This window comes from Mastigoproctus giganteus, chromosome 5 (assembly GCF_048544385.1).
Source record: "Mastigoproctus giganteus isolate SK-2022 chromosome 5, ASM4854438v1, whole genome shotgun sequence".
NCBI lineage: Eukaryota > Metazoa > Arthropoda > Arachnida > Uropygi > Thelyphonidae > Mastigoproctus > Mastigoproctus giganteus.
Window position 1 is genome coordinate 182,399,045 of NC_143579.1, and position 19,953 is coordinate 182,418,997.

Consider the following 19,953-nt stretch of genomic DNA (forward strand, 5'->3'; position numbering starts at 1 on the left):
ATTACCAAAAAATGTGTTATTGGGTTCACATTACAATATTTTAACGATACGATAGTGTCTCTGGAACTGATTAATATCGTAAAGCAGGGTACACTGTATTGTATAGCTATGCATGTGGTTTGGAATGCGGTATTTACGAATGTTTAACATTCATTTTTTGCAATTAATGTTCATATTTTCGATTTTGTTGATTCTTGATACTTGGGGAGAAAAAACTTTTAAAGCCTGTAATTTGTACAATTTAAATCTCAAAGTCGATTTCATGCCCATATTACTTTATCATTGTTATTTGCAATATTTAAATGAAATTTCACTTTTCTAAGTAATTTACACCTCAGTAAATTGTTTCTTTCCTTGGTAAACTGACATATAGTCTATCCTGCATGCACACATGAGCATGTGTATACAGTGGATTCCGGTTATTTGGACCACCGGTTAATCGGGCCAGCCGTTGATTTGGGACAAATCTTAAAGAACAGAACCAATTGAGAAAATAGCCAGGTTTACTAGTTTATTTCGCTTAATTAGGACAACATGCCGTTTAATCGGGGCAGGAGACCACAGCACTCAAGATTACCCTACGATTGTCTCCAACCATACAACGTGGTTCGGTCAGATTTCTGGAGGTCACAACCATAAAACAATTAGCAGTCTCCTGCTTCAATCATATAAAAAAAAAAAATTTTCAGAATCTGCTCTTCATTCCTATTTTTGAAACTTCGTTCTCACTTGCACGTATCATGTTATTTGCAATTTGTGTATGCCATGTTCTTTGTTATTGATTGCTTATCTTTTTTACTGTTTTAATTTTTAACCCCCACCCACAAATGTCAGTGAACAGAAATGTCAACTAGTCAGTATGTACATATTACATACGTATTAATTAAGCTATGCACATAAGCGTAAATTTATTTTATTTTGCTAACCTGTGGAAAATATTCTTCCAATTTTCACGTATCATTCAGTTTATTAATTGGTAACGTAATAAAGCATAAATTACAATATATCTTTATTTTTATAGCCTGTGGATAATATTCCTCCTATTTTTGCTAATTAGAATCGCTGTTTAATAGAATTAAACTTTAATTCACAAACGTGATCACAATGACTGGCGCTTACTACATATCGGATAGTGAACGGTACTTTACTATGGTGAGTCCATTGTAATGCGATTTGATCGTACAGAAAATCAATCGTAAAGCTTCGCATAATTGGAACAGCTGCTTAATCAGGCCAAAATGCACTAGTCCCAATGTGTCCCAAATAACTGGAATCGACTGTATACATATATATCTCATACAGTACATCCTTGTTAATTACATAGATTATTCTTCAAAATGTATTTTAAAGTAACTACCATTACCTGACTAATAATATTGGGTTTTATATGCATTTTGATACAGATAAATCCAAATATATCTATAATGAAATTAGAGGCCTGAATTGAGTTCCATGACTTGTGAATAGCTTGTCTAATTTAAAATGACTGCTGAAACTGACAATAGGCAAACATTGTTATAACGAAACTGAATGGAGCTATAATGAATATTTTCTAATGTTACTGTTAAACAGCATATGGCACCTTTAAATTTTATCTTTCTATCCACATCCTCAAGAATTGTATGCAGAATCACAGGGAAATAACATTGAGTAATCTCTCTCTCTCTCTCCAACCATGGATTTAAGATACTGTGGTTTTATATCTGTATACCAAAATTTTATAGTCCACATTTTTTTTTTTTTTTTTTGAAATTGACACAGTCCAGTCTCTTTAAAATGCAAGTTATTGCTCCTGCCTTCTGTGGGTCGTGGGAGTGGGTCTAGTGGATAGCACAAAGAGGGAGTGGATTTGTTTGAACTAAACTTGGAGTTAAAAGATGCTGCACTTTTGCCACATCTAAATTGTGATTGCCACTGAACTCAACTAAGTTTTTTTTATAATCTCTTGGCATACTTTAAGAAGTGTCTTTGCATACAGTTTGTGAACTATTTTAGAGTACCCTCCCACCCAATGCACTCATCAGTGCAGTATTGCATGTGGACATAAAACTGCAGCCATTATTAACCCACTGCACGATGGAAGCCTCCTCAACAATTCAGAGGGAAATGGACCATAATCTGTCACGCTGGTCCAGTGCGGGTTGGCAGATCGACCATATTTAGCAGTCAGAGGCTTAAACCCCGGTCTACTCAAAGAGCCTGTGCTACTGCATTCCCACTCCTGACCACTTGGCTACGGAGGCTGTACATGTCACTATCTTTCTATAAGAAGATAGTGATGACTAACATGTTAGTTAGTTTATGACTAACATTTACATTCTTTAGACCTGTTTTCATGTCTTGAAGATTACCATGTTTCACCACATAAAACGAAACTGAGACCAGGAGGATAGTCAACATTTAGTGTGTCTCCATATATGTGTATCTTGTTCCATCACCTTATTCTTATCTTTTTTCATACTGTACTGACAATAATGGATATGTTTTTTCTCCCAACCTTCTACTTCATATAGGATCTCTGTCTTGACACCCATAGTTTGCCAAAAGTGGTATTTTTCAGGAACATACCCCTCAATCCACACAAAGTTTTTGAGGAATTACTTTACCTCTAACTTGCATCATGGTGCATGTACATATAATCCATTTTGCTCACACCACTAAAATCAAAATACACTGTTCATTAACAATACAAAAATAGGCAATTTCAAGCGAGTGCTGTATTCCTTCCTTTTAAGCCACTGCACTTATTGAATTATACAAGAAATGGTGAATTATACAAGAAAGAATAACAATGAATATGCTTCAGATAAAAAAATACTTTTGCTTTGGAGGATAAATAAAAATGAAGTATTCTTCATCTTCTTAAGGAAATCAGAATGAAGTATGTGAAATCTTTTTCAATTTCCCTCATGTAATTACAAAAATTAGTGAGTTTCATTTTTGTCATATCAGTCATGCAGCTCCAATGTATATGAGCTGTATATCAAAACAATATATGTGTCATTTATTATGTACAATTGTACATACCTGCTAAAGAGAAGAAGTAACCATATTTTGGGATATTATTAGCTGTTTAATATTTGTAATCCATGAAAAAAGGACGTTCCTCTCTTTTAGCACTGTCATCGACATAACAAACTTTGTAAGCAATGTTTGGTTTTTTTTTTTTTTTTTTTTTTTTTGGAGCATTAGCAACTAAGGCCATATGGCTCCATAGATATGCGGTGGTCATTCCTGACCTTTCCGCATCCTCCGTATTTGGTGGTCACGGGCTCGAACCCCGGTCTGATCAAGGAGCGTGTGCTACGCACTTCTGCTCCTGCCCACCTGGCTACAGAGGCACCCCAAACTTTGTAAGTTGGTTAGAGAGCAGTGTATGAACCAGTCACCAGTTTGATGTTACTTTAGAACAGCTGAGAGCAAAGAGAGATAGAAAATGTCCATTGTGTGGGTACAGCTGAAAAAATGTATGTTTGATAACAACTGTGTCATTAAAAAAACATTTTACCTTGGCTGTGTGGAATTAAATTATTTTTTGCACATATAAGTTAATTTGGTATTTAAGAAGAGATTAAATGGAACCTACTTCAGGAGCTTTCTTCTTGTTTTCGATGCTGCTTGGCTAAGCCAAGTTAAAAGAAAGATATAATATTTTTTAGATATAATAACAATAATCTGTATGTATGTATATCTATTTTAGGTTATGCTTTATTTATTTCAGTATATAGTTGAATGCAATATTTTTCTTCTGAGCAGCTCCCATGGTTAATTTTGTCTTTAAATAGTAACTTATTTATGCAAACAAAGAAAACAGATTTAATTCCAAACATCCAAGGTAAAATTTCGAAACTGTAATCAAACAAATTTTTCCAGCTGTTCTAAATTGATACCAAACTGGCCACTGGTTCTTGCTATATCATCAGTATATGTTAGTTTCAATTGGGAAGAGTAGGACATGCTAATATATGAAGTTTACTTAATAAGTACAGTGTTAAAAGAGAAGAATGTTACTCTTTTGCATGGGTTACAAACAAGTATTAACAGCAATAATATCCCAAAATACAGATATTCTCTCTTTAGTAGTTATACTCAATAAACAACAGAGTGCTTATTTTAGCATACAACTTCCACACTCTTAAGTTGTATGATTAGCAAAATAAGCAAAAATGAAACTTGACAATTTTTGTTATTACACATGAAAAACTAATAAAATTCCTCCATGGCATAATTGTTATCTTTCTCAATCTTACCAAATTGATGTGTTAATCAATTTGGTAAGATTGAGAAAGTTCACAAACATCTACTGCAATGAAACTAAAAGCATCTTAACACATTAAATGTAATTGCAAAAATTCTGTACAGTATTAACGAGCGTGTCTGACTAAAAAATTCTTTTGATTATAATACTGATGTTTGTATCTTATACAGATACTTCAAATCTGTTTAAATCAAACTGGAGATGTACTTTGGTCCTCTGGGCTACAAATTAATTAGATTTTACTATATGTGCAAATCTATTGTAATAATAATAATAAAAATAATAAGATAAGTTCCATATACATTTTATGAATATGATTATTTTTTAGTAATATATATTAATTCTACACAATTTTACCTGAGAGAAAATAGAAGTACAAATACAGGAAAGAGTGCAATTCCATGCATTTATGACAGATCATTTCACTATAGTTTTTGTCCTCTGGAATTGTACCACCTAAATGCTGAATAAAAAAATAAATTTCAAAAATTTATTCAGGTTGAAAAATACAGTTAAATTTAATGCGTTTTAATAAAAGGACTGAGGTGATTATTAGGCTAGAATTTTATATTTATTTGATATTTTCAAAAGTAACAATGAATAATTAAAAATAAATGAAACAAGATACAATAGGTGCAATTTTTAATAAACAAACAAATTTTTATTTATACTATGTACAGCTGAGGTCAGAGGAGTTTACAACTCTTTCTTGTTTTCCTGGAGCTAATATACCAATGCTATGTATTTTACCGCCAAGACAACAGCTATCTATGGTGTCCATCTATGAAAAGTTTATGCACAACTTCAGTTCAAACAAATCTGATGAAATAATTTAAGAGCTGAAATTTAGAATTCTTTTGAATAGCCTAGTGGTTGGTTGGTTATTATCTTTTAGAGTATGTGAAAAATCTTGGATATATGTGCCAGAAATTTTATGTTGTATTTACTGAAAAACATCTTTAATTAGCATCACACTATATAAGTATGATGAAATTGTCACATTACACAGAAAATGCTGTTGTCCCACATTTCTATTTTGCAGCATTAGCAAAATAGAGAGCTAATTTATTAAAGAAAATAAGCAGAATGCAGAATTCTTTTTTAAAATTCTGATTTTAATGTAGCTTTTCTGTTTTGAGGAAAGAAAAAAAAAATGGAGACTATCTGTTATGATGGTGAAATAAAGAAGGGATCATACTGAGTTCAAAAAAATAGATTCTCCATTGAAACCCAAGAGAATTGACAGCTATGTGAATGGATTATTATTACAGTTTAATCTCGTTAATACAAAGTTCAAGGGAACTAAATTTTCACGTTTTATAATAACGAGGTTTGTAGTAATGAGGTCCCTCAAAAGTGTCAAAATTTTATCCTTTTTTTTTTTTTGTACATACTATATATCTATGAATAATAAATAATAATATCAAAAATAAATGAAAAATAAATTAATTTAAATTAATAAAATAAAATATAATAAAAACAAAAGCCTTGTCTAACAATACAATAATAGGAACAACACATTTTTTTAAAGATTTTATTTTATTTGTAAGGTAAACTAAGAGAAAAGCAATTAACGGAAATGAAAATATTGTACAGTATATATTTTGATATTACAATATTTTAGTATCACAATAAAAAGAATTACAATCTTAATGTAAAACGAAACATAAAAACCATTAACTTTTTAATAAATTAATCTAATTTAAAGAAAGAATCCAATATTGTTTGCACAGTTTTTGTCTTATATGCATTTTTAACTACAGCGCAGACATTATTCAAATGCAATAGTTGTCTCTTTATCAACATTACTGTAGACCAACATATTCTCTATTATGCTCAATGCATTTAGGGCATCTTTTTCAGTCAGCAGTGTTTGTGCTTCTTCACTTTCACTGTTGCTGGTAACAAAAACATCGTCATTTTGCTTGGTGCTCAACAGCTCTTCTGATGGCATTGCTGTGGTAGCAACTTCGTCATCCATCACCACAAACTCTTCAAATTTGCAAACAAAATCTGTATGCTCCTTCAAATTCCTCCATTCCTCAATGCTATCACATCCCTCTGCTGGACCATGTTTTTCAATGATATTCTCTCCAAAGCCACTCTTTTTGAAGTGGTTGATTATTACACTTGATGCAATACTGTCCCAAGCAATAACAAGATTACGGATAGCATCCAAGACATTCCAATTTGGCTGAAAATTGTTCCTTCCTACTATGTTTTGGATCAAGTACCTTATCAGGCAGGTGCTATATGCTCTCTGGAAGTTATAAATAATGCCTTGATTCAGTGGCTGCATAAAACTGGTGGTATTGGCTTTTCAGTATTGTAAGAACAACAGTCTTATATTTGTTAACGTAAATGTCTCAGCAAAATGTGCTGTACAACAATCTAGAATCATCAAAATGTTCCTTTTTTCTGAAGCCATTCTTCTGTCCACTTTTGATAATTGAGACTGAAATATTTTGACAGTAAGCCAAGCACATCTATTGGCTTCATAATCACAGGGAAGTTGGTTAACTTCTTAAAAACATCTTGGCTTGGAAAACTTACCAATCACAAGTGGGCATCATTTTGTACTGCCATTTGAATTCCAGCATAACAGAACAGTGAGTCTTTGTTTACTTAATTTTCCACCATGACAAGACTCTCCCCAAACAGCTAATGTTTTGTTTGGCAGCAAATTCGAGATTAAAAATATCCTTTGCCTCATATTTTTCAAGAATGGACTGTACAGAACATGACCATTTTCTTTTCAGTAGCATTTTCTTTGTCAACTAATCCAGACTCACCGCAAAACATTTCACGAAACCAAGTTATTCCTATTTTTAAATATTTGGAACCAGCTGCTACTGCATTGGAAGTCTCTAATTCCATGTTGCTGAGCTAGATAATTTGTCTTTTCTTGCAAAATTGGACATGTTATTGACAAATTAGATGCATGCATTTTTTGGTACCATTCAAAAAGTTTTGTTTCAGAATGCATTTACATTGTAGATACCATAAACTGGTTTTGTTTACACGAAAGTAATTTCTAACAAGTTAGTGCCATCTTTCGGGAAGTAGGGAACCGGGTGGTCAGAGGCAATAATAGGGGCAACAATTGGACAGCTGTGCCAAGATTTGTATTAAACATACAAAATAACAATATTTATTTCTCACAGGGTGAAAACAAACTTTGTAATACATGTTAACCAAATTTTGTAATAAATGAATATATTTAGATAGAAAAGCCTATCCTTTTGCAGGGAATGGATGTGCTTCTTATAAATGAGTACTTTGTATAAAACAAGTTTGTATTAACGAAATTTTACTGTACTTTCATTATCTTCTACAGCAATCATGGAAAATAGTTATGTCACACAATGTCTCAGAGTCTGAAAATACCAAAGCATTATTAGTAGTCAATACCTTTTCTCAAGTTTCAAATATAATGACAACTGGAAAAGCATGGATGATACCAAAATTTAAGTGACGTGAACTTGACATGTGCAGATTTTATTAAAACATTCAGATTGGTAAGTATAGGGAAAAAAAAAAAAAAAAAATGAAAGTACAGCAGACTCTCGATTTACTGGGATCAGATTAACCGGGACACTTCAAGATTCCAAATAAAAAAAAAATAATAATAAAAAAAAAATCAACTAGAAATCATAAAATTCAAGTAATAAATAGAATAGGTATAAACAGATGTTTTGCAGGTCATAAATAAGCGACAAGAAGCGGCATTATAAGCAGTCATTAGGAGATTAGTGTGCCTATTATCTTGCAATCCCCAATGTCTTCACACCTGCCACTCAAAAAAAAAAAAAAAAAAAAAAAGACCAAATGTTTAGTTTGTTTTAGTGTGTCGTGTCGATTGTTGTGTTCCATCACACTGCAAAAGGACAAATTTTGTTTTGTTATGCACATCAGGGATGTTGGAATTTTTTTTTTTTTTTTTTGTTTAGAAATCGCGAAAATGATGGGCAAACGCAAGAGTGCTTTTATTTAAACAAAAACTTGAAATTATTCAAAAGTTTGAAAACGGTGCATTGATTAAATCTCTAAAGAACTATTATAATGTTGGTGACCAAACCATATGCGACATTGTAAAAAGTAAAGGGAAGCATCGTGTTGGACATGCGAGTAGTGTGTGGTAAGCTCTTTATCTATCGCCATACTTTTTACGTAGGTTGCTGAACATTTTTTGATACAGCAAGTCCCCGACTTACATTAGGTTATTTATAATTTTTTTATATGACTGAAGATTTCAAGTGAAGGGGGCACACATTTCACCATAATGTAACAAACTCATAGAATTCCAGCTATCGGTGTTATCGCAAATGCAATAAGATCGAGCTTACTACCCGAAAAGTGGTTTAGTAAAATGTAAGCTCGCGTCGAGTGATAATAGTGAGTTTTCGCCTTACCCCTGCGAAGTTCTTTTCAGAAAATTTCATTTTGACCGTTATCGTGGTGCTGACTAAGAGAATAAGTGACAGCAGTACTAGTAAGTCTATCAAGAAAAGGAAAGCGATCGAGTTGGATCAGAAAAATTAAAATAATAAGGATGTATGAAAATGTCCAAACATTAACAAGTATCACGCAGAATTCAGATTTGTCAGTTGTTGTTATTGTTATTTTGGATTTTTAGGAGCATTAGCAACTAAGGCCACCTTGCTCTGGGGTATGAGGTGGTCATTCCCTGACCTTTCGCATCCTCCGTATTTGGTGGATCACGGGCTAGAACCCTGGTCTAATCAAGAAGCGTGTGCTATGCACTGCTGCTCCTGCCCATCTGGCTATGGAGGCACAATACAGATTTGTCAGTGGCGACAGTGAACACAATAAGGAGAATACGAGAAGTGGTCGGCACCAATGAAGGTTAACTATAATAATAACCAAGGCTAAGAAACACATATCAGTTTTTACAGTACAATAACATGAGTTTTTCCTTCCTTTTATGTTTTCTTTTCTTATGTGCCACTCCGGCTACTTCAATGCTGTCCCCAGGTAAAGTTTTTAATTGAACTAATTAAAAATATATAACTATTTTTCTTCATTCTTCTAAGTATATTATGTGGTTTTTGTAATTTTGGCATATCAGGGATATAGCAGCAATATTTCATTAGTCATTCCCGAGTTATGCAAATCACGACTTAAGTAAGAAGTCCTGGAATGTATCTTTTACATATGTCGAGGCCTTACTGTATTTTTGGATTAACAGGGAAATCGATTATCCAGGAATAATTTTTTACCATCTATCCTGGAAAATCGAGAGCTTACTGGATTTCATATTCAATTAAGAAAAAGACATTGCAGTGAACAGCAAAAATGTCTACAGCTAGTCAAAAAAGACATTATACAAGTTGACATGGCTACAATAAAAAATCTAAATCAAATGAATAATCAAAGGATTACAACTGACCAATTTAACTGAATGGAAGAAGAATGTTGGAAAAGTAATTGAAAGGTGACTTGAGAAGTAATACTTAAAAATGATAAAAAAAAAGTACTTGGCCAAAATTCTAACTGTCAAGGGTGGGAGCACAATCTAAGTTTCATCTAATGTGGTGTCTTTCTACATCCAGCCATTAGCCCATACTATCACCTGCACTCACAACACTTGTGAAAAAGACCTATGCTACAGGCCCAGAAGATACGACATTCTAGCCTTATGTTTCAAAGCATCACTAGCTTATAGATGCATTCCACAGCTATGGAAGATCTATTATACAGCCCTAACAGTTCAACTTATACAAATAAATTACATAGCCGAGTGGTCAGAGTGCGAGTGCAGTAGCACACGCTCTTTGAGTTCAAGCCAATGACTGCTAAATACAATTAACATTTGTTAATCCTGGTGGTCATGCCAAAGTATAAACAAGAACATTATGTGGCATATATCACAGAATGCCATCTTTACAACTGCATGCAAACTGTAACAAAATCCCATCATCAGAAACCTCTTAAGCAACAGATACAGTATTGCAGATATCTTTCTTTTCTTAAAAGCTTTTAATGAATGAATTCACCTTGTGTTTGCTGCTTGAATATACAACATAAAAAAAAAATAATAATAAAAAAAACAACCAATCCCAACTGTTTAACAAATTGTTAATATAATTTGTAAAGGGATTACAAATTTTGTTAAATATCTAGAAATTATTTAATTACCAGATTAAAAAAAAATTAAATTACATGTTTATTATTACCAAGGTAAAAAAAAAGTAAATGGAAATTACGCTATTTTATCCAAAAAAATTTATCTCAAAATACTTCAGCAGGAACTATCCAGTAAAGTATACATCCTTTCATAAAGATAACAGAGAAAGGTCTTATCCTTTTCAAAAATTGCATATAAAAATTAATTTGTATAATATTGTATTTCTCTATGTATATGTTATCCCAAAGTTCTATAAATATATACATACATATAATTCTAAGAATAAACTCTTAAAAAGTTAAGAGTTCATTCTTGGAATTTTCTCTAACATTTTAAAAGACACATGAATGATAAACAATAATACTCCCATCTTAAAATTTCATAATAATCTAACACTATTTTTGACTCAATCCCCTCACCAACATTCCACTAGATATCATCCACCATAATATTTTGATAAATTTATAACTAAACTTCAATCAACAGCTACTTAAATATGAAATTAGCCAGATCACCTTTTTAATTCCAAAGCTAATAAAACTCAGTTATCTCATCTTTTAGATAATTTTTCTACATAATCCTAACCTCATTTTCTGGGGAAAAAGCATATCACATCTATATGCTAACTTGGCATCCAAACTATAGGTTCACTCTTTTGCAATAAATGCGATATTGAGACATTAAAATTGCATCTTAAAATTAGCCTTGTACAAATCAAAAATCTGCTTAATGACATAACACTCCTCCGACACTTGGAATGGTACTCCCATAATCTTCCTAAATCTCCTAAAATAAGAAAAATTATTAGGTTAACCAATGATCCCTCTAACAAAAACTTACAGTGTAGTACCACACAGTTGGAACGTTACTCTGGGGTTACTGCTACCCATATGTAGTACTTTACATTTGTCAATGTTAAACTTCAGTGGCCACCTCTCAGCCCATCTGCTCAATACATCTTGATCCATTAGCTTTGCAAGTATAAGTTGAACTGGTAATTCAACTTATACCCTATATTTCATTAACTACTAAATGGAGTGTTAATGAAATATACATGGGGTATGGGTTGAAGCTGTAGTTCAACCCATACAACCTTGGTGTTAATGAAAAAATGCAACTGGAACTAAAGCATCTTTTCCGGGATGCAAACAACATAACTCAAAAAATGTTTGTGCACAAGCATACACTCGTTAAAACTTACTCTTCCATGATACCAGTCTTCACAGAACATGCACTGTATCATTTCATCAGGAACCTGAAAGGATTTATGAAAAAATATAAATAAAATAATAATAAATGATAACAAAGACCTTTTACTACACAAGTTAACAATAACTTAAAGTCAGCTAGTCTGTTAGTCATTTAACAATTCATAGTCTAAATAAATTTATTGTGCCTTAGCAACAGATGTAGAAAATAATTTGCTTAAAACAAAATGTTTCTTAACCTGTGACTGAAAGGGTCTCAATGGGATGAGTCATGAATTTTTATAAATTTTACAGAAAATACATTTTACTAATGAAGTTCAAGAAACTAAAAACACGAGGCATTTAAGCACTTTACACAAGGGTACCATGCCATGTTGTATAAATTAGAGCACTGTGTTAGAGCACTGTGACATTAAGGGCAAATTACTGCAATGGACAAAGAGACAACTTTTGCAGATGACAGAAAGGTTGGCAGGATCAATGCCAACATTTATGTTAATGACAGTAATCAAGGTATGATACCGCAACAAAATCTAAAAAAATAGGCAGATGGGCTGAGAAATGTCAATCAAAGCTTAACTTGGACAAATGTAAGATACTGTACATAGGTAGCAGTAATCTCAGATTAACATATCAACTGTGTGGTACTATAATCAGAGTACTGGAAAATAAAAATACAGGAACTCCCTGACTTATGTAAGGGTTGCATTCCGGGGAACGCTACGTAAGTTGGATTTTACGTGTTGGAATTTCCCTAAATGCTTATTTAGGGAAATTCTGCACTCGCAACTATGTGCGCTGAATTTGATAGAAGCAAAAAAGAAATGTTCGACAAACATGTAAATAGAATTATTCAATTTTTTTTATCTTATGTTATAAAAATTATAAAAGTGTACAAAATTGCAAAAATTTCAAAATTATAAAATTACAAAAAGAGAGGAGACAGGCATAATGTTAGCAAGTTTTACCTTTTGAGTATTGTTGACAGAATTAACTCTCCAGATGATAAGCACGCCGCTGAGGAAGTTGAGGACTGTGGAGATTTAGAAGGGGTTTTTTTCCAGCACATCACAAAATTTCTCTGCAGTTGCAGAATCGGCACAGGCGACTTCATCACATACTTTAATGTTTTGGAAACCAGCGCGATGCTTGAACCTATTAAACCACCTGTTGCTTGCCATGAACTTGGCTTGGGGTTTGCCATACTTATCCTTAATATCTTCATAAATATTTCTTGCTTTTGCTTGAATGGCCATTGGACTCAGGGGCACTTGTTTCTCAATTTGATTTTCCATCCATATTATTAATAGCTTTTCCATCTTCGATATAGCACCTGAACACTGTTTTGTGATCACTGTTGGGGTGAACTGCCCCGGTGTGAAATATGCTGATCCTTGAACATGTTCTTTTATATGCGCACTGTCCCTTAAAATAGTATTCACTGTTGAAGCAGTGAGATCTAATTCCGTGCAATAGATGACAAACTTTGTCCTGCTTCGTACTTCTTAATTAATTATCTTCATTTCTAAATCAATTTTGTTTTGTTTTGTTTCCTAGCATTGCAAGCGCTTGCACTTTCCATTGGTCACTTTCCCTTCACCATTGTAATAAGTAAATAGGAATGAAGAGAAGATTCTGAAAATTTATTTATGTTTTTATATGATTGAAGATTTCAGTGAAGGAGGAACACATTTCACCCCTGTGGGTTTTTACATAAAAACCCACAGAATTCCAGTTATCGGGATTATTGCAAATGCAATCAGATCGAGTTTACTACCCATTTATAATAGATTGTGTTAACAGAAAAGCCCAATAAACCGGAAGGTGCAAATTGTTTTTATGGATTTTTGGTAGTGACCTCCAGAAATGCGTTTTAGAAAAATATCACAAAGGCATTCAAAATTGATTCTTATAACAGAACATACGATAACTATGAAAGTGTAGCGCAATTTCCATTATAAAAATTACCTTTTAGAGAGATAAATAGTTTAGTTATATAGCAAAAATTTCAGCTTCCGAGGTCTTGGACTGAATTACCAAAAAAAAAAAAAAACAATGTGTTATTGGGTTCACATTATGATATTTTCATATCTCAATTTATTCCTACAATTTGTTTAAGTTTGCACCGGCCAGCAAAAACTTACGGAAAGTCAAATTTGCATAAGTCGCATAATACGTAAGTCAGAGAGTTCCTGTATAATTCTACAGTTAAATATGAAGTTCTATGAGCAGTGCAAACAGGCTGTCAGGACAGTTGATGTGCTGTCAATGATATACAAGAATTTTGCTAGCAGGGATAAGAAGAAGATTAACTCTTTTTAAAAGAGAATGGTGTTAGGTCTCACCTTGAGTAAAGCATACAGGTCTGGAATCCTTATTTTGGGAAGGATGTGGATCTGTTGGAACAGGTGCAGAGAAGAGCAATGAGATTGGGGATGGGAATAATAAAATGACATTGGGGATGGGAACAAGAAAGGCTTCAGTTCTGCAAATCGCAGTGCATGGGGATTAGGACTTGCAAGGAGATCCGATTTAGGTGTATAAGGCTTTGAATGGATTAAGTAAGCTCAATGCTGACTTGTTTGAACTAAACATGAGGAGCATAGATTCAAACTGAGAAAGGATGATTGCAGGACAGATGTGTGTAAATTTGCCTTCAGGTAGCTGGTATTGTCGGAACAAATTTTCATCTGCTTTCATGTAAGTGGGTAGTTTAAATAAATTCAAGGTAGAACTAGACAGACAACTGGAGGGGATGGATAGGTGATGTAGGTTTTCATCATCATCATGAACTTGGTCCAGCTTATGTCTTTTAAGACCTGTTCCACTGTAGCTCTTGGCAGTGGTCTTGGTCAACCCACATCTCTCTTGCCTATAGGTTTGTAGTTAAAGGTTAATTTTGGGATCCGGTCTGGGTTCATTCTTTCTAGGTGGCTGATCCATTTTTTCTGATACCGTTTTATGTCATTTACTATGTTATCTACTTTCAATTTCTTGTGGATATCTAAATTTCTTTGGTGGTCTAGTCTGGTAAACCTAATAATGGTCTTAAAAATCTCATTTGTGCTGCTTCTAGTTTGTGTGCATCTTTCTTATTTATGACCCAAGTCTCACAGCTGTAGAAGAGGGCTGATTTTGAAGTGATGTTGTGCAGTCATAATTTTGTTTCAGTTGTCATTTGTTTTCCGAAATGGCATTTAATAGTTCCATTCATTTTATTATATTTTTGTAGTTTAGTATGGATGTCTTTCCCAAATAGGTGAAGTCAGATATTTGTTCTATTATTTTGTCATCAATAACAATTTTGACTCTTTGTGTTTTTTCCACATAATCCCAATGATTTTGTTTTTGAGGTGGAGATTTTCATCTCATACTTTTTCCCTATTTTATTCAGTTCACCTGCTGCTATCTGTAGTTCATCTTCGGATTTTGCAATTATAACTTGATCATCAGCATATAATATAGTTTGGATTTTATTCCTGTTGTTCAACTGTATTCTGTTGTTAATTATTTGTTTCCATTCTTTAATAATTTTATTGATGTAGATATTAAATAAATTTGGTGATAGTCCATATCCTTGTTTGACTCCGTTATTGGTGTTAATTGGGTCCGAGAGTTGACCATTAAAATATTTTATGCAGACTTTTGAGTTTTTATATGGGCTTTGCATCACTTTCTGGAGTTGGGTTGGAATATTTTCTTCACTTAGAATCTGCCAAAGTTTTTCCCAGTTTACATTGTCATATGCTTTTTCATAATCAATAAACAGTAGAAATGTTGGTAGATTGAATTCTCTTCTTTTCTCCAAAATTTGTTGTAATGAGAAAATGGCATCTATTGTGCTTCTCCCTTTTCTGAACCCAAATTGTTCTTCTTCTAAGAATTGTTCACTGTATTTATTAAGTTTATTCTTTAGTATATTAGAGTATAGCTTTGAAGCAGTTGATAGCAGTGTTATCCCTCTGTAGTTGTTGGCGTTATTTCTGGAGCCTTTTTTGTGTCAATTGATTACTATTCCTGTTTCCCAATCTTCGGGTATCTGTTGCTTATACCATATAATGTTAAATAATTTTAGTAGTGCATTTTTTTAGTAAGGTGCCACCATATTTAAATAGTTCTAAATTCAAATTGTCTATGCCTGGGCTTTTTCGATTTTTTGATTTTTGTAAAATTAACTCTAGTTCTTCCATTGTTATATTTTCTTCATCTTCGGTCACCACAGATTCATCTTCCAATTCCCTAGTGCCAAGGTTACACCATAGTTTGGAATAGTGTTGCTTCCATTCTGCTTGGGAGATGGGGTTGGTTTTTATTTGATCATTTGTGTCTAGTTGTAATTTCTTAAAAATTTTAAAACCTCTTCTCTGTGGGCCCGTGATATCACGTTCTAAAGATTTAACAAATTTATTCCAGTCACCTTGTCAGATTCTTCTGGTTAGTTTTCTAACTTCTGCTCTAAGCTTTTTATATTTTATGTGTATATGTAGGTCTTTAGTTTGTAGGAGAAGTTTACAGGTCTTTTTTTTTTCTCATTGATTGTTTGTTTCAATTCTTCATTCCAAGTTCTTGGCCAGTTTTTATTTTTTATAGGTTTATATCCAAGACTTTCTTCAGCAACTCCCAGAATTGATTTTTTCATGTTTGACCAGATTTCCTCAACATTGTCACTTTCATTTGATTTGAGTTTATCTTTCAATCAACTTTCATAAGGAATTTAGTGCTTTCATCTTCCAACAAATGTATTTTTAATTTCTCAGTTTTTGTTGGTATTTTCTTCTTTTTATTAAGATAATTTCTTTTTAATTTCAAAGTGCTTTCTACTAGGTAGTGATCACTGTCAATTTCACTGCCTCTAATTTTGTCATTTAAATTTTCATTAATGATAATATAATCTATTATAGACTTTGTGTTTCTTGCTTCCCATGTGAATTTATGGATATTCTTGTGTCTGAAAAAAGTATTTGTAATTTTAAGTTTATTAAAAATGCAGAAGTCTATCAAGCATCTTCCATTATTGTTGGCATTGTTGTTGGCAAATGTATAGGATCAGGGTTCGCCTTCTGATCCTATACATTTGTCTACTGATTGAGCACCAACCCTTGCATTAAAATCTCCTGCTAATATGAGGTATTCGTTTTTGTTAGTTTGGTCTATGATCTCTTTAATTCATCATAAAATTCTGCGGTTTCATCAATGTTGTCTTCTACTGGTGCATAGATGCCAATTATTGTTATTGTATAAGATAGAATTTTTAATCTTAATTTCAATATTCTGAAATTAAGACTAAAAATGATAACCAAGAGTAGTCTAATATTTTGTTTTCCCATTCTTTATTTATTATAACAGCAACTCCCGATGATGCTCACATTTCACTTGGTACGCCTCAGCATATCATTATGAAGTTACCTATTTCTTTGGATCCTTTGTTCTTTTTTGTTTTGGTAATGACTGCTATGTCAATATTTCTATTTTCTAGTTCCATGATCAATTCATCTAATTTGTGATTTATTCTCCTAACGTTCCAAGTTGCTACTTTAATGTCCTCAATCGTAGTCCTATATCCATTGCATAGGTCGTTATCCTTGAGATCCGTCCAGTTTTCTCCCTTGAGCTTATTTCGAGTATTTAGAATGTTCCCCAGATAGGTTACCAGCCTTTCGCAGGGTAAGTCTAGTGGTGGGGCTGCCACCTTATAGCCTCTAGAGAGGCTTCAGGTACAGCATTTTCTCTGTGTATGGTGCCTCCGTAGCCAGGTGGGAAGGAGCAGCAGTGCGTAGCACATGCTTCTTGATTAGAACGGGGTTCGAGCCCGTCACCACCAAATACGGACGATGCGGAAAGTTCAGGGAATGACCACCACATATCCCGGAGCAATATGGCCTTAGTTGCTAATGCTCCTAAAAACCAAATAACAAACAACAAACATTTCCTCTGTGTGTGATGGAACAGTTATACCACTGTAACTCAGTCGCCAGAGCCTCATCTGTGGAAACGGGTCAGTTTGCCTCGAGAAGGTGAGAATGACATGATGTAGGTTTTTATTTTGCTAATACTGTATAAACTTGTTTTCTTGCATGATTTGTCAGTAAGTACTAATAAATTTAAGGAATAATTAGATATCTTAGAGGGGGGTATTTATTTATTGTTATTTTATTTTATTTATTTATTTTTTTTGCTTTTTGGCTGATGCTTATCAGCTAGCTTCCTTGCATAATTTGCCACTACTATTACTTATAATAATAATAATATTCATTCCAATTGTGAAAGTGATGTGAAGTGAAGAAATGGTTACCATTCCCATCAGGACTGTATTTAATAAAAGGTTAAAAAACTAAAAAATCTAAAATCTTTTGTGAATTACTATAAAATATCATACTTGCATGTATGTGGCTTGTAACTGCATGTGCACTATTCTTATCATTTGCATATATTCTTATATAAACATATTTATATGCTCCTATTTAGTAAGAGCAGATAAAATAGCACTTACATCATCATCGGCATCTGGATATGGTCTTTCACAAGTGCAGTATTTACCTCGAAAATTGTGGTTATATTTATTCTTGATATTCACAGGATCTTTGATCTAAAAATAGAATTTATATTCTGTTAAATTCATACACTGTTGTTTTGTATTTTATAAGCTGTCAGTAAATTTTTAAACACAAGAATGATTTAGATGAAAACCACAAATTTGCCATAAATTATAGCAATTGCAAAAAGCAAAATTCTCACAGCATGCTATCCCCTTGAAGTTTGTTGGTGACACCAAATACTTGTGCTGTTCTGCTCATTGACACTGTCAGTAAACACAGTGTGCAAGAAAGTAATTCCACTACATCTATATCAGAAAACTGAACTGAGATTAGACCCATAATTCATTTTTTAAGCAAAGAAGCTGTAAAATCAGGTAATATTATTATAAAGCATTGTTTTCAGATGCTGAAACGTGAATGTGTCAATGTCTATAAGTGAGTGAATTAATTTAAAATGGCCATCCTATATCCTCTCGACATACTCATGGTGCACTATAGCCATATTTACTGGTGTGCCAATATAACTATAATTAAATAATCAGAACTGTATCAAATGTAGCAAAGATTCTTTGCAATTTGAGCAAGCAAGTCATGCAGTGATGGAGAATATTAGCACTGCATGCGCATAAAGTGTAATTCATGGACAGTTATAGTTTTGAAAAACATAAGCACAATAGATTCTTCAGTGTTTAACATAGAACTAAAGCAATGGAAAGTTGATGCATGTTCTGTGTATCATGAAGTTTGTGTAAGAGGAGAGGCTTTCTTAGAACACACAGTTATTCATGATAAATCTTGAATTCACCACTTCATACTAAAAAGTAAATGCAGAAAATGTGTTACATTCTGATACCATAAAGGAACTGCAGTATACCACACAAATGAAGAAACTGTGATGAGTATAAACATACTGCAGTTCTTGGAAAAAACCTAAAGCAAGCAATTAAGAACAACTGACATCATGTTATCCAGAGGTGATGCCTGTAAGAGATTAAATGTTCAAAAGTATATCTAGCAATTTTGACACCTAAGGCCAAATATCAAAAATTGTGCCTTTATAAGAATAATTAAATAATAAAACATAATTATTACCCATGAGTTGGTACTTTCATAAAAAGAGAAAGGCTTTTATAATGATACTTATAATAAAAATCATCACTTTTTTAGTTATTTCAGTTATTCTATCTGTTGCCAAGCCATACTCACAACACCCTAGTTACACCTCTCTGTTATCTCACCTTCCATGATTGCTGCACTTAAACAGGTAAAAATCATTTGGCTAAATGATTTTCATCTTTTCTGGTTAGTGAAAGAGGTACTCTGAGAATATATCCTTGCAAAGAATAAACAGTAGTGGCCATAAAAATTGCATCATAGAGGATGATGAAATTGCATTCAGGTGACATTTCACATGTATGGAATGATACTAATTAAGATGATAAGTTCATTATTATCTTAATTTTTTTTTTTTTTTTTTTATGAAAACCCCAAACACGATTGGTATCATACTATACATGTGAAATGTCACCTGAATGCAATTTCATCATCCTCTATCATTATAAGGTTATTGAATCATGTTGAATGCTTCTCTTTTGCAAACTGTGTTAACAGATGCATATACTCAGTTTCTATTCAGCAGTGATGTCATACAAGCAGTTACAGTAAGAAAGGCAACTGGAGGCTCACGGTCATTCACTTGGTCTGCCCACTCCATACTCACATTATGGAAGGAGTGAGGAAAGGAAAACCTAATGAGTGACCTTTAGCTATCAAATGCTTTTCTTCTTACTATAACTCTGAGGA

General features: G+C 33.0%; 1 protein-coding gene across 2 annotated transcripts in view; it reads right to left on the reverse strand.

Annotated features, from left to right (window-relative positions):
- LOC150085900 (putative E3 ubiquitin-protein ligase UBR7) overlaps window positions 1-19,953 on the reverse strand; it is a 234,275-nt gene that overhangs the window by 96,562 nt on the left and 117,760 nt on the right. The window contains exons 4-6 of one of the 2 annotated variants that reach the window (XM_090373564.1): window positions 18,105-18,200; window positions 11,608-11,661; window positions 4,616-4,721 (exon numbers count right to left, since the gene is read on the reverse strand). In XM_090373564.1, coding sequence (XP_090229690.1) covers window positions 4,616-4,721; window positions 11,608-11,661; window positions 18,105-18,200 — 256 coding nt within the window. The remainder of the gene's footprint in view (window positions 1-4,615; window positions 4,722-11,607; window positions 11,662-18,104; window positions 18,201-19,953) is intronic. The other variant, XM_090373565.1, reaches the window with a different exon arrangement.